At 38.9% G+C, this 16,719-nt stretch overlaps 1 protein-coding gene across 4 annotated transcripts in view; it reads left to right on the forward strand.

Annotated features, from left to right (window-relative positions):
* Window positions 1-16,719, forward strand: part of dysf (neuronal PAS domain protein dysfusion) — a 379,409-nt gene that overhangs the window by 333,223 nt on the left and 29,467 nt on the right. For all 4 annotated transcript variants that reach the window (XM_087349754.1, XM_087349750.1, XM_087349758.1 and 1 more), the window contains 2 exons: window positions 8,812-8,991; window positions 13,585-13,769. In XM_087349754.1, the coding sequence (XP_087205880.1) occupies window positions 8,812-8,991; window positions 13,585-13,769 (365 nt within the window). The remainder of the gene's footprint in view (window positions 1-8,811; window positions 8,992-13,584; window positions 13,770-16,719) is intronic.

Below are 16,719 nucleotides of genomic sequence, written 5' to 3' on the forward strand. Positions count from 1 at the left end.
AGGTAACGTTTCGGAAGAACATATTATATCATCTTCAGGACGACACAGTCCAGTCATCTTCACTGCCGCGAGAATTTCAAATCTCTCATAAAACTTTTTTTGTACTGAATTTTAGTTGGAAAACTCGAATATAGGAGGCCGTTTGGGATACCTGGGCGTAGGTGGGATGAAGAAAGAAGAATCTTAAATAAATAGGAAATGAAGTCGTGGAAAATGGTTATCTGACTCAGTAGGACCAGTGGCGGGTCGAGTGAACACGGTGATGAACCTCCTTGTACCATAAAACAGAATGACTTACTTGACTTTTCTAGGAAGACTCCGCAGAGCTGGCATAAGATTGTTTACTAAAATTCCATTATTTCTCAACTGTGGCATTATTGAACAACTAAATATACAGTAAATTAACAGTAAACTACCTAGAAAAAATTACAGGCATAAAAATTCAGAACCACAATCTGTAATCCCAGCCAAGATGAAGAAGTGAACAGCGAAAGATTGATTTAATGCCTGGATTAGGAACAGACACCATTGTTTTTAATGAAAACAAAGGAAATAAGATTTAAAATTCATTAAAACCGCTTTTATGGTACTAAGAAAGAAGAATGACTCATTTGCATCCTATTCTGAAAAATTTAGTTCAATGTTGGCGTTTAGAACTTTTATTCGGCTGTTTATATGTTGTGATTTCCGCGGTCTTTCAGCTGACATCAATGAATCTCGTCGTAATTTTCTCTTTCCATGCGAATGTCGGCATAATCATTTTAAATATGCCACTATGGCATTTTCTCTTCCTTATATTCGTACTTTTTGTCATTCTCCTCTTCTAATTCGACGTTATATAAGCTGTTCCGTTTAAAAAGCGAAGTTAAGTTATCTAAGATTCAGCATAACAATCAGTCCATCGATCTGGGCCTTGTTAAGGTACTGCTTATGAGCATTTTGAACCATTAAATCGGCCACAAATATGACGAATAAATGGTGGTTCTACGTGTCAGTAAGGAACATAAAAAGGCAGGCGGAGAACAATCAATTAGATTATGAATGATGATCACATCCTGGTAGCGGCTACTGAGCTCTCGATGTTGGTCGTCAACCGAAGCGGTTCCTTTGTAAAACAGCCCTCTTAGCAACTTCCCATCAGCTAACTCCACAAAGATGTCCATCATCTAATTTGCTCGTCTCTGCGGAGTCATACCCACGATCTGAAGGATGTTACGCCAGAAACAGCCCTCTCATGCTTCCCCCCCCCCCCCCCCACTCTGTGTTGGTCCTCTCGTACAAGACAATGATGCTCCATTAGTTTTCCTCATCCAGTGTTATTAGAGTGGTTAACCTTCTGCTATCTACGAACGAGATATAGCGTCTTGACATTGCTTAGAATCTTCTGGCTTATGCAGTGAAAATCAGCGTGTACTGCCATTTCTTGGCATATCAGTCAAACAAGTTTTCTTGAATCTATAATTTAATGTCGAATTTGCCATTGAATATTCAAATAAGATACACACAGTTCCCCTCTTACGAAAAGATTTTGTAAAACGCTACGTTTCCGAAATAAATTAGAAATTTCTGTGAATATTTTTTAGTAGTCTCTGAAATACGTTATGGTGTTTTTTTAGCTTTGGCGTAGAGATTAGCCCGTTTTAAGACCCATGTTTCGATGATAATTTCTCACTTTGTTACTCGAAATATTAAATATTTTTAAGCTGTAAGCAAAAGGCATGTCGGCCAGAGGTACAGATTCATCCGAAATTAATTGATTGATTTCAAGGATGAGTGAAAGAAACGTATCCTGCCGTCTTTTGAATAGTTAACCATAATAATTATCTGTGCTTTTCTGTAATTACAGTTAACCAATACGTTACGTGGAAGTGCAGCCCACAAACAGAAGAGGGCTAAATAGTTTAAAAAAAAGCAGCACGGACGCGGTTAAAAACTAACTCATTATCACATCGCCCTTTTCTCTTAACGCCATTAGTGTGCAGAAAAAATTGCTCTGAGTTACTGAATGCGTTGCGATCGTGGTACGTGATGTGATTCCGAAAAGGGAGGTTCTAACTGTAAAGCTGAGCGGTGCTAATGAACCGCTTATCAATCAGGCGGGAGGACTCATCACTCGTAACATTGTTTACTTTCACATAATAGAATGTGTTACTTGCTACTTCTGGCATTATAACGACGTAGATTCGCCTTCAACAACCCACGCGTCATTACCATAGTACTTACAGATTGTACAGTGAGATTTAGTCACAGACACTTTTTCCTGTGACAGCAGACACTTTGTCCTGTTTCCTGAAAGGAAGAAGACTGGAAACGTGTGTTAACAAAGCGTTAGGAAAGTTAAGGTAATGGAAAGTCTGTTGTGCCGTGGAGCTAAACCTCAGATGTTCCAACAACAACAACAACAAAATGCAAGTGTTACGATCAAACGATAAACCGACGTTGTGGTGTGCGAATTTGCGACCACCAGCAGTTTCGCATCACCCACACTAAGGCAGATACCATCACATCCCGCACCTGGTGACTGTGAGGTCCGTACTCATTATTGCATGTGAGGTTCCTGAATAAATCTTATAAATCAGATGAGCTGCTGTAAATAATTGTCTCGTCTTTTATGAAAATCTTTTCTTGTAGTGGAGAAGTACTTGAGACGAAGGTTAATAGTCTACAACTTATTTACTGCTCGGGTAAATTCTGTCTGGCTAGTGTTCACACATCCACGGTGAGGCACATATTGTTAGACACTACCATGTGCTTTTTTTTTTCATGTTTCATGATGCTAAGTTTTGTGGAGATAAATTAAAAGTTCGCACAGACTAAGTAAGTACAACTTTTTTGTTGTTGTTGTTGGGAAATATTTCTTAACGCACTGTTTGTTTTCGGATAGGAACTGAGAGTCGCGCGCTAATACGCGGTGATTTGTTACGTTCAGCACGCCTCGACAATTGTCGTCCGTGCCAGAAAGTTTGCAGTCAGAAAATTTCCCAGTTCTATACGAATGATGGCCTTCGTCAATGACACAGTCAGTCAGTGAGAGTTTGACCAACAATGCGTCTGTATATATTCTCAACGCGTCGGATTTCGGGACAATAAGGCAAGGCAGACCTTGGGGTAAAATTCTCTTTTCATCTCTGGTTTTGACCTTCGGGTCTGATTCCTTTTGCCTAAAAGTGAGCCGCTGGAAGGAAAAAAGCATGTTGAAGCGAATTGAGTAGTGAAGTTTACCGGCTGTCCTCACGCAGGAAGCGGTTTTTAGAGTTACTGGCGATAATGTTACTGAAATCCTTTTCAGAATACATTTAGCGGCGTTTCCGAAACTAAGTTGTGCAAACGTTTAGATTACTAGATAAATGTGCGCCTAACTCAGACATGTTTTATACTGAAGTGCGTACAATTCTGAATAACAGCTATTCAAATAAGTAGTATTTTAATTTTGGAAATGTATTATGTGCATCAGCTTTATGAATCCGATAATAAAACAAAATTATCGATGTTGGTCCTCTGGGTTGTAACGATTTGTACACTTGTAGCGATTTCTCACCAGAACCAGCCCAGCTCTTAGACTGTGGTCTCATCGTGTAAACAAAACGCTATCTTTTATGAATTGTTTGCATAAATTGTTTTATGGGAAGTGATAATTCAGGTTCTCTGGGTTATTGTACCATATAGTCTCGTAGTTTTGGAGGATTTATCGCCTTGATGATGAAAGCAGTAAATACCTCTGAAACGTCGGCCAGAGTTTAGCAGACTACAAGGCGCAACATCACAGAGGACAGCCGTCTTCATCCATATAATAATATTTAATTTCCAAAACTACTCAATGGTTTTGAACTAAAGTCCAGGTCTGCAAAAACATTTTCGCGCGAATTTAGCTTTGGTCCGCATAGGCTCAATATGGTCTATATAACCGTTACGTAATGTGTTACTCAGATGAGACTTTATCGTCGTTCTCAAAACTGATTCTTCTTTCAAAATATTGGCACACAACTTTGGTTGTAATATGCCACGTGTCAGAGGCTGCGACTTTAATTTTAATTCTTTGAAGCCGAAGCTCGTATAAATAATATTTAATAAATCAGTCCTTACCGCGAAGAAAACACAACACTTCACCATTACAAAAGACAACTGGTTGTCGCTGTTTAAGGAAACAATCGCTGTTGAAAATCATACAAATGCAGATTTCCTGATTTTTGTAGCAGCCAGGACCATTGGGTTTAAAAGGTTTGCTGAATATTTAATAAAATGCAGGAAGCATGATGTTTACGTGTTTAACCTGATAAATTATTGCTATATATTGTTTACAACAGATGAACATGGATTTGAAACAAAACGCGTTTTAAAAAAGTATAAGCCTGATCACATTCTCGTACCACATGTTTCTACTCTTGTTAATTTCGATTTAAATTTCAGTAATGAACCAATTGCATTGGATAAATAAAGCAGCTGGACTGTGAATCTAACCATTCCTGATGCCTGCGTTAGGAATGCGTGGAGCTTTGCCTCCTTTTCCGTATTTTTCCCGTATGGTGCTTTAGCACAGGGACCACTTTGCTCTCATATTGCTGCAGTTAATGATTCTGGAGATTTTTGGTCTTAAAGAGGTCGTGACACCTTAAGACAACTTTAAAAGGATTGAGAAACTTACCACTGATGGCGGCTGCGGGATTTTATCGAGAGACCTTCCCGAATACTAATCAGCTATACTGGTCGCTGGGTTTACATGCTCCATGACACGTGTGCCGACTATCTGTTTGCTTTTGCGTTTGATGGTCGCTGTGGTAGCGATTCATCTAGTAGGAAAGAATGTTGATAGTGACGTAATCGTGGGGCTTCCGCCGAACTTGGTCTTCATTCCGGCTAGAAACATGATCACCTTCCTCTTCCCCCCCACTGGTCAGTTAGTATTCGCTGTAGCAGTACCAGGACAAGGAAGGCCTTGGGGTAAATCCCGTTCTTCTGGCCTCGCAACTACCTTACAACGTTCACACATTACTGAATTCTGTTTCGTTTTTAATGTAACCCATTTGTTATATCCTCACAACTCTATGTTTAAAAGATGCGGGTAACCTATGATGCTCCTGTAACAGCTGTATTGGCGCTAGGTTCCATTGCATAACCCCCCCCCCCCCCCGCAATAAAATTGAGCGATTCGGACATCATCTCTTAGTTCTGTCAGTCTGTCTGTCACGTCCGACTGAACGGATTTTCGTGAACTTTGGTGTGGACGTTATGCCATTGAAGACTACTTAAAACTGAACGTTCTGTCCGTGAACTATATGAACCATCAGTAGTCATACGAACAATTTGATATTCAATCCTATTATTAACGTTTAACCTCTCAACTGTGAAGAAAATATGACTATCATGGCTGGAAGTTCACTTTCCCATTCGTCCATCATATATATTAATATCTCCTTTTTAAAACAAGAGTGAAATGATGATGATGTCCTGATCCATTTTAAAAGTTTAGATCGCCTAAGAACATTCAGTTTAGCCCCCAGTACGAAATTTTATCTAAATCCGATTAGTGGTTACGGATGTGCATACATGACCTCCCATTATGCATTTGGCGCAGACAATGCAGAAGCGCTCAAGCAAAGTCCATTATTGTTAGTACGCAACTATTTTCAATTTTTACCATCTCCCAAAATCGACTCGTCTCAGACGACCGGGCAACCGAATTTTAAAGGTCATATATTAGCTATGCGCATGTTATCTGCAAGGAAATTATATCATGACAGAACCCTCGCATTATGCCTAATCGGCGGAGACCTACCTATAATATTATTCACTTTCTAAGCGGGATTCGAACCTGCTTCCCCTATGATCCGTGCTTCTCAGACTGTTCGGCCACGAGACTGTTTTTTTTCAGTGTTATTAACTATTTCATTCGTTCATTTGTTGTAAAAATCACGACGCGTCCCTTGTCATCTTCAAGATTCGAACACCGACCCCATCCTTGTGATGACTAAGTAGAGCTCCAAATTCAGCTCATGTGCATGCCATACGGTATCCAGTGCGCACGCTACAGAGCGTGTGCTGAGGCGCTGTCGACCTTGTGACCTGCCCCTTGCTTACTGCATGGCAGTTTAACTAGACGTATTGGGTTACTGCAGGTAATTTATATGAGAAACTCTGCAACATCCGGCTCGTACCTCTGCTAGTGGAACAGAAACATTCAGCAGCATCGGCAAAGTAGATGGCTGGGTAGATGGATGGGTGAGTGGGTTAACTAATAGATGGATGGGTGAGTGGTTCGACTGATGGATGGGTGAGTGGTTAGACTAATGGATGGATAGGTGAGTGGGTAGACTAATATATGGATGGGTGAGTGGTTAGACTAATAGATGGATGGGTGAGTGGGTTAACTAATAGATGGATGGGTGAGTGGTTCGACTGATGGATGGGTGAGTGGATAGACTAATGGATGGATAGGTGAGTGGGTAGACTAATATATGGATGGGTGAGTGGTTAGACTAATAGATGGATGGGTGAGTGGTTCGACTAATGGATGGGTGAGTAGTTGGACTAATAGATGGATGGGTGAGTGGGTAGACTAATATATGGATGGGTGAGTGGTTAGACTAATAGATGGATGGGTGAGTGGATAGACATATAGATGGCTGGGTGAATGGGTAGACATATAGATGGCTGGGTGAGTGGGTAGACTAATATATGGCTGGGTGAATGTTTCGACTAATAGATGGATGGGTGAGTGTAAAGACTAACAGATAGATAGGTGAGTGGAAAGGCGGATAGATGATGGGTGTGTGGATTTACAGATATATCGACCGACGATTGAATACACGAATAGATGGATGGGTGAGTTAGACAGGTAGAGTGATTGGTGAGTAGATGGATGGGTGGGTATGTGTAAATGGATGGATGAGCGGTTAGTTACATATATGTGTAAATGAATGGATGGATGTGTTAACAAATTGCATACGGATAATTAAGTCAATAAATTTTACTTCAATTGTGGCAATTTTATTGAATTAACCTAGTCATTATTTTTAAATATATCTAAAATGTTTTAAGTTTTTCATAAAATGCTTATCTGACTTTTCCAACTTGGACTATATTTGCATAGGATTTGAAATAGGTACCAGACTTGATATGCTATTAGAATGAATCTAAAAGATACAGAAGTGGATTCTGAGGACTGGATACTTCTAGCGAAGGATAGGGACCGGTGGCGAGCTCCTGTGAACACAGTAATGAACTTGTGGGTCTAATACAATGCGGGAAATTTCTTGACGATCTGAGCGACTATCAGTTTCTTTATAACGAAGGAGTTACTTAGTTACAAGGTCTGTATCCCAGAAGCTTTCACAAGTTCTATGTGACAACCTTCTCTGTTACGTATTGTTAACACGTATGACTATCTAGTTTGATATATGGCTGATAATTTCAACGCCGCCGAAAACTGACCCCTGGATTTAACAGAGCGATGTTGTGCATGTAAATTTGATGTTATATGAGAACAAGATAAGACATTGGCCACTTGTTTTATTATCTTTGTTTTGTTATTTTTCTGACGATGTAATTTCAAGATACTTTGTAGCAAAACTGTAATGCATTCTTTATCCTTTCTCTGAATGCGTGCGTGAACTGGAGTAAAGCTACCCTAACATGTAACTAGAAAAGGGAAAGAGGAGATACTTTATAGTTGATGTCGTAAAGATAAGCTCTAGGATATTTTTAAGGAAACTGAAACCCGCCACTCGTCCAGCTCCTTAAAACAATTTTCAAAATACTTTCTACTCTGCACTTAGATTTCAGTGCACACAAAAACCAAGAAAAAATGTTGTCTACGAAGAGGAAGGAAGAAATTTATGAGCACGCTTTGCCGTCATTCACCTGTTTACAAGAACATTAGGATTTTTGTTTTGTATTTTATGTTGCAGTTGGTACAGCAAGCAGCATTTGTAATCCCTGACATACGCTACTGTAAGTGATCTGCTGATAAGCGTGTGAACTCTATTTATTATTGCTTACTGAAGGTTTTCTGAAACTTCTTTCATAATTGCCTTTTCACTTCCGTGAGTAATAACATCAGGACCACGACTAATCCAATATACATCTTAATTTGAAAAACATTTCCTTATTCAAGTTATAAGGTAGGAGATGCTTAGATTTTTTATGTCCGTACGTACGTCGGCCTAATAACTTTCGAAATATTAATGGATTTTTACAAAACTTCATGTGGATATCGTGGCAATAGTCACCCAACCATTATACTTGTACATTTCTTGTTATTAATAATACTAGTATGGCGGCCAGTGCGAACTTGTGAGGTGAAAGGGACACTAGATAGGTTTTAAAATATTATTGGTAAAGAACCTTTCGAAAATACAAAATCTTTGTTTAGGCAAAGTGTTTTATAATATAAATCAAGAACATGGTAGCTACTTCTTGTAGATATTTAGCGTTCCATTTGACGGCAATAACTGATGAAATTTTCGATGTATTCGTGTGTGCATGCCAGATGACATTCATCTTAATATTCGCATCCGTTAGAACCTAAAATATCAGAAATTTTACATAGTTGGAATTTTTACAATTGGAATTTATGTACAGAAGGTAAAGTGGGCTCCATAAATGTCCCTCAGAAATTCTTGTTGCTTGAAAATTTCTTGCCCAATTCAAATTTACGTATTATTATTTTTCTAACTTTCCAGAGTTCAATTTACGTAGTTTATGTTATGATGGACCCCATAAATAGCATTTCTTTACACAGTGTACACAGTAGACAGGAAAGCTGATGAACATTGTATGCGATTAGAGGCCTTCAGGTGTTCTGTTTTGTTGCAGGAGGATCTCCTGATACACGGAGATAGTGTTTATGACATCATCGACAAGCAGGATCACCAGGCCATCCAGACGGAGTTGGTGCGAAGCGCCACCGGGCCCGGCGACGAGGAACGGATGTTCCTATGTCGGATGAACGTTTCGAGAAACGCGCGCAGGCAAATGCGCTTCGGAGACCAAAAGGTAGGTCTCTCATATTTATTGTCTAGAGGGGAGTGAGGAGAACTTACGAGGTGACGGAGGTTCAGCTGTACGAGACAGAAAACTAGTTTTCCGACAACAAATCCTGAAGACCAACATAAATACCAAACACGTCATCGAACAGATTTTGAAAGTAGTCATTAAAGTTTACATCTTCACGGTGTGTTCATCTCAAATTTTAATATTATCCTTCCTTCTTTACTTCAGTGTCTCTCTGAGACATGTTCTTGAAGCGTCGATCACTCTGTTTCATAAAGTTGTTATGAACTTTTAATGAAGTATAAAGCATTTAATTCCACACTGTGGTTAGATATTTCGGGGATTCTGCCCTTAAAATGTGAGTCGATCAATTAGAGCAAGGACGTTTTTGTTAGTGCCCTGCCCGACGTCAATTCTTTGTCAATTTCAGTGAGCAATTCGGATTTCTGTGTGCCTTGCGCGATACTTGTTATTAAAGTTAGGACCAATGAACATTATCTTAGGGTGCATACAGCGAATCTCTGGGTGTTCTCTTTCCCTGTCAAAGACAATTTATTCAGTCCTTCGAATGTAATGGACACAGAATATCTGCGAACCTGAGCTACGTCACAGTAAGATGGGAAGGAAAAATGGAGAGGACAAAGGGGGAGCAAGATGCCTTCTGCACTCGCTTCCCCTCCCTCCCCGTTCCTCTGCTGGCCACAAACGTGTATATGCGGTCAACGAAGCTCGGAGATTTCTTGCGACAAACATGGAACCTAAGTGGAAGAGGGACACAGAATATTAAACAATGTCGACCAATGAAATAAACAGAGGCAGGTGTGTGGGCAGGCGGCACTTAACAATAGGCTTCAAGAAAAGTTTTATAACTTTTATAATGTATTAACAATTAAAAAATATTCATGGCGCAGAACGTTGAAGATAGACACGTCTTGAACGTAGTGATAATTTGTACTAACTCAAAATTATGCACAGAGATGAGTCGCTAAAGTATTATCATTTGAGATGGCTGTTTTCTGGATTGTAGCGCCTTGAAGTCTTCTAAAAGTTTATCGACGTTTCAGAGGTACTGCTGCCTCCATCATCAGGTCAATGAGGGCGTTCGCCTCTGAAACTTCGGTAAACTTTTGCGAGAGTTCACCGCGTTACAACCCATAAAACAACTGTCTTCGTGGTATGATAGTGACATTCGTTGATGACATGTCAAAGACATCACCAATGTCTCCACAGGTTTCACGCTTGTTCGACAACGTATGGAGTATCTGTAAAAGATCGTCAAATGGATAATTCGGGCTCAATTTCAGCCAACGCGTTCCTAGTACTGAGCTCAATCACAGCGCACATACAGGTCTGTAGGTGCAACTTGAATCTTGGTCGTAAATCTTGGCGTTGTCACTCTGCCTACGTAACGTTACCAGTGCTTGTTAATTAGCGTCTGGTACTTAGGAGCCTGACTTCGATTCCCGCTGTGTGACGTGCTACTTGACATGTGTGTATGTGGGAGATTATTATCACGTCTTCATTAACACAGCAGCCAGTGCGTGACGTCACCTAGTCATTTACTGCTCTAGAGTAGAGAATTAAAAATATTTTAACTGTAGGCGTAAAATTTAACTCGGCTTCTCAGATTTATCTTGTATCCAGACGAGCAACAGTGTGGTTCAGTGACTATGGTTCTGAGTGAGATTTCAGGTTCTCATGGCTGTCTTCTGGGTTGTTATGCCGTACAGTCTGGTAGACGTTCACCGACGTTTTAGAGGTCTTTGCTGCCTCCATCTTCTTGATGATGGAGTCAGCAAACAGCTCTGAAACGTCGGTGAACATCTACCAGACTACATGGAGCTAACAACCAAGAATACAGGCATCTTTATGGCTAAGTTAATCATTATTATTGCTGGAAATTTTAGAGAGAGATAAACGCGTGTCGATAATGAAGTTTAGCTAATCAACTAACGCTCCGGTAATACGGATCTGGTAGGTTTAACACCGTCGATAACAAATCTAGTAATAATGAAGATTTAAGTTATATTATTAAGATTGTGAAAACAGATTAATAAAAAGCATTGCCATAATGAGAACTGACAGCCGAGAACTCAGTACTTGAAAAAATGCTTTCCTCTTTGTCACTCTAAATAAATTAGATGACGCAAGATTATAAAGCTTGTTTGTGTTTGTTTGAATTCATGTCGTGAAGGTTTTGTTTTAAATTGAATTTCCATCGAAGTCCATGTTGCATTGTTTTTTATGCCTAAATACCATTCCTGTTAGTAACAAACAAATAAGTGGACGGCACGTGGAAGACAAAGTATGAACATTGTAAACTTTTAGATATCTCTACAAATCAAACTTGTATTCCCCAAAACTTTTCATATTAAAATTTATTTGTGCATCATCTTAATGGGGATAAGTGAAGATGACATAAACTTCGTACGGAGCCTCATGAAAGCCGTAAGAAAAATGTCAAGGTGGATAAAAGCTCCTGGAATCGAAGATTTTACACCCGGAAGGTAGACTGAACGCATGTCAGTATGTTTGACAAATAATAGCAAATGTGCAGGTAATCCAAAACCACGCAGCAGATGTCTCTGGCTGTACTCGGCACCTATGATTCAATAAGACAGACTGTGGGTTGGTACTGGCCGCATGCCAGAAGGAAAATCAATGAGTATAAACTCGTTGTTTGGTTTGCTTTATATGTAATCTGAAGCCAAGCACAGAGGCATGGATAAACTGCGTGTTGTTTGAAACCAGTGTACAAATTTATCTACAGCATCTCTTCTACAATGTAATCAGCATTTCACTGCATCCTTGATTAGATTGCCTTCTTGGTGGCCGTGGAAATGTCTGCTGTCAGTGTTAAGTGTTATATTTTAATAAAATTGTCTGTCTATGGACATTAATAAGCATAAACAAGAATCATAGCTTTTGGCATTATGTGACGTGACGGGAGAAAAAGAATAAAGAAACATATGCTGAGGAAATGCAACTCCTGATAAATATTTTCGGTGAGTTCAGTTCCATGATAAATACAATAATGCGCATATTTCAACTGCAAATTAAAATCCTTGAATCCATGAATTTGATATTTGAAAACTTGCTTGCGGGGAGTGCAAAGAATTTTGGTAAATTTTACTTGTCAAGAATTGCAGGAAAGATTTTTATTATGAGATTTTAGGTTCTCAACGTCGGCGACTAATAAGATAGCTGTCTTCTGAGTTATTGCTCCGTATGGTCTGGTAGAAGCTTACCGACGTTTCGGAGATTGTTGCTACCATTATCAGAGCTATGAGTTTGATGATGGAGACAGCAAGTACATCTTAAACGTCCGTCATCTTTACTACACTGCGGGACGCAATAATGCAAAAAAACAAATATCTTCAAGATTTAAATGTCTACCATGCAAACAAATGTTTAATTTAATCGTTAAGAAACAAAAACATGATTAAAATCTGTGTTGAAACTACAGTTTTAAATGTTTCGGAATAGCGTTTCACTCTGTAACATTACTTACATGTAACCTCCTTTGTCGTGTCGCAAATGGCCCGCCAACCGCAGTTTATACATTCTGCGTTAAAAGCAAAGAAAATATCGGCGACTTCCAAACACGTTTAAAAAAGAAAACTATTTATGTCTGTACAGGTTGTTTAAGATTTCTCAATTCGTTTGTCTGCAAAACTCACGTGGCTATATCTTCTTTATCTGCTTGGTATGCGCGTTTTTACGCGACGTGTTGCTGTGTTCCTGTGCTCTTGAGGTGAGATACTGTTTCATCCTTCGCGTTCGCCCACACTGTCCTTACCAGGGGACAAGACGAACAAAAAAGTCTCTCACATGGAAATGAGGCTGAATGCAAAGCAACAGTCGAGGTGGGATTTATCACTGAAACATAAAGAAAATGAAACAGATAAATATCTATTGGGTTGCTGCTATTTAGAAACCAGCCTCTGTCTGGGAGACTGCTTTATCACGAAACCAAGATAAAGGTGGCTTTGCAGTGTTCAGTTTTCTGCAAGTCTTGGATAGAGAACTCGCCTCCATCTAGCACCGACGTTAAGAATGTGTGGATATTTACCTCCACTGCCCCATACGTCTACATGGCATGGTGCTTAATTTATCATTAAGTACAACTTCTCTTTCATATAAAACGTTATTGAGAGACCTGCATATTTGATGAATCTAGGAGTTGATGTAAGGGTATTATTAAAATGGATCTAAGATAAATTGGGGTTGAAGATATAAACTGAATATACCTACCTATTTTATTGATCAATTTCGAGATTTTGTAAAAACGACGATGAACATTAGGAATTAATAACAGCAAGCCATTTCTTGAATTATTGGATAAATCATGACTATGTAGGGTTTGAGGTTTTCACGGCGGTGAGATTAAAGACGGTCGCCCTGATGATGTAGGCAGTAAGGACCTGTGAAACGTCGGTAAACTTGTGCCAGACTACACGGCGCAACGACCCAGAAGACAGTCATCTTCAGTGTCGTCTGTTTAAAGAAAATCTGTAGCTCTACCATTTAATTGATCATCTGTACTCAGGGACGAGATGGTGAAATTTTTGCATTATTTCGTGTTGTGTTTTACAGGTGGTACTGGTCCAGGGTCACTACCTTTCTTTCCTACCACTGTGTAGCCGCAACGAGCCTGTGTTCCTGGCCACATGCACCCCAGTCGCCATGCCAGAGACGAGGGAGTGCGTGGTTCAGGGCGCCACCAATGTGTTCACCTCTATACACTCTATGGACATGAAGTTCATGCACATCGATAAGAAGTGAGTGTTCTGTGCCCATTATATTAAAACCCTTCATGTGCTGCAGGCGACAAATTTTAAAATAACAAACTACTTTTACTCGCTGTTTTCTTCTTTTGTTTACATTACCAGACGCATTTCAGCACCGTTTGGACCATTATTAGTTCAGTTTTAAAGAATTTTAATTTTTGTATAATTTATTAGGTCTTTTATAATACTGGCGTTTTTCATTTGACTAAATGTTCGTAATGTATCTTTAACTAAATGCGTAAACACTGAACTACTCATAATGGTACTGTTAGTACGAAAATGAGTCTGGTGACGTAAGTGTAAGCCAACAAATAATCGGTAAAAGTACTTGGTTCTTATAATATTTATGTGCCTTTGGTTTGTATAAAGTAAATCATATCCCTAAGAGAAGCTTTTATTTATCGGAAAAATTTTATTAGTTATGTAATGTAAAGTTTTTTTATAATTTATGATACAGAATGGACATTAGTGAGATTTCAACGAAAAATGTATAACGTAGAAACTGAAAGTAAGAAACTCGAGAAATAAACTTGAAAAAGTCAGATTGAATGCGTATTGGTTTTATATTGAAATCAGTTTGTTCCGTGCTATGCTTCATGGAATTAATCTGAAAAGGAACATTGCTGGAATAGACAGGAAAAAATTAAGCGTGACCTTTGACGAAATATGCACAAAAATTGTAACAGGTTACTGGAGAAACAAAGAAATGAAGACAGAAGCAAGCTGTAGTCAGTAGAAACAAAATACCATTTAACCCTTTGAAGCCCAATGGTAACTATATGTACCACCTGCTTTAACGATCAGTAACGCTCAATTTTTATTTGTGGATTTCTTATGTTACTCTTAATAGACAATTATTATTTCCATAAACAACACTGGCGACTTAAAATTTATAATAGGGTATTCTTGTGTTTCCTTTGACTTAAGGACTAAATTCATTCAAAAAATTAGATGAGCTTCGACTTCAAAGTGTTAATTCGTATAAATATCTTTCCATTGGTTTATTTCGCAAATATATTCATTACTCTGTGTAACGTTAATTTTTAATCTAGAAGAAACTAAGTTAAACGACAACCATAATCAAACTGGAGAAAAATCTTTTCCTGAGTCATTGCGTTACAAACAGATTTTACTGTGTATTCCTACATATTCTTTTTATTTGTATTTTCATCTCGATCAGATTGGAAAATCGAGAAAGTTGTGTAAGAAACAAATTAATTATTCATATTATTTCGCTGATCGTGGAACGATCACATCAGTATATCATCATCATTATCATCATCATCATCATCGTTGCAAGTAACGTGTGAATTTTTTGGAAAAATTATTGTCTCCTTTGAGGACACTTTCTCGATGTGAGAAAGTGTATTTCGTTATGTAAGATTTGAGGTTTACACAGCAGTGAGTCTGAAGATTACTGCCTTCTATATTTCGTTAGTTTTGGTTTCATTTTATAAATTGTTTTGTGTTATTTACTTTATCTTCTTTTGATGGCTCCAATAGCTGTTGAGTCAGCACATTAAAATGAAGAGCTGAATTGAATTGAACACTTTAAAACATTTAAAACTGTGACAGGGAAACATTCCGGGCAATGACTGCTCGGAACACAAAGATCGTAGTATACGATGAAGCGTATTGGAATCGGGCGATCACTACTGACAAAACAAAGCTTTTCCATTGTTTCTGGTTGGATTTCTTGTACGTGCCGTTAATGTAGTGAGCTCTGTGGCAAGTCTGGCCGTACCCCCAATGCTATGGCCATAAACGGACCTATAACGGCACGTGTCCATTAATCAAAATACGTTCCGCAAGACACTGTCTCGCGTAGCTCTTTTGCAGACCTCACGCGATGCAGATTCGGATCCTGGTCTGGACGTTAATATCGACGTCTTACGTTCTTCGCCTGTATCGTCATGCAATGATAGAATGATTATCTAGCCAGTGAACTCTTTATCTCGTTCAAGACGTACTTTGCCTCTGATTTGGAGACAGGGTAAGGCGAAATATTTATCTTGAAGGAATCTGGAGAAACGGTTTCCTCTAACAAAGGTTTTGAAGAATAGGTCTGGGGCCACGAAAAAATAATTCACAAGAAACTAAAGAACTTGTCACGATTAGAAGCAGCTGCTGTAAGTGATCGCCGTTGTTCTACACCAAATCCTGGTTTCGCCGAAAATTCATTCGTGAAGTTGGCGGTGCCTGGAGCGCTCGGAATTAACCACTGCAGTTGGTAGAGCATTGTACGTAGTGTTCATAAATGATTTATGAATAATAAGCCGATTGGTGAAAGAAAAATCATCGAGAGGTGTTAGAAAATCATTCTGAGACTGAATAATTCATGGGTCACTATATCAATGTAGTTTTTGAACTCTAATCAGAAATGCTGTTAAGTTTAGAGTAAGCGCCGAACTTAATTTTAGAATTTAGAAAGACGAGACAACGTAAGCAGGGTACTCTACAAAACTATGAAGTAAACTGAAAACTTAAAAAAGAAATCACAGATATTGGCGGGGAGGAGGTGATTTTATGCCACCTGTCGATGCCAGCACAAGGTAATTGTCTCAGGTTTCTTTCATTAGTGATTTACTTCGTACCATGTCAACGTATTTTTATTTTCTTCTTTGCTGAACGAGTAAAGTAAAATTAATAAACATTCTGTCACCTTGTATTTCCGATCTGCAGAAAATGTCTGCATACAAGACACACTCGCCAGCTGTATAGATACTTAATTCCTTACCCACAAATTACTGCGTGTTTAATGGTGAGTCGTGTTTTGTATAAACACATTATTTTGTGTCTGTTGCGTGGCTGGAAATTTTCCACGCTGGGGATTCTCCACGCAGTTCTATCAGCACCAACAAACGCATGTCTTCGTGCAAATTGGTGGTTATTTTTGTCTGATTTTAACGAAAACCGGAATTTATTTAACCATTTTAAGAAA

This window comes from Zootermopsis nevadensis, unplaced genomic scaffold, assembly GCF_977971745.1.
Source record: "Zootermopsis nevadensis isolate Lab colony 2312 unplaced genomic scaffold, Znev_1.0 Znev_ptg000002l, whole genome shotgun sequence".
Taxonomy (NCBI): domain Eukaryota; kingdom Metazoa; phylum Arthropoda; class Insecta; order Blattodea; family Termopsidae; genus Zootermopsis; species Zootermopsis nevadensis.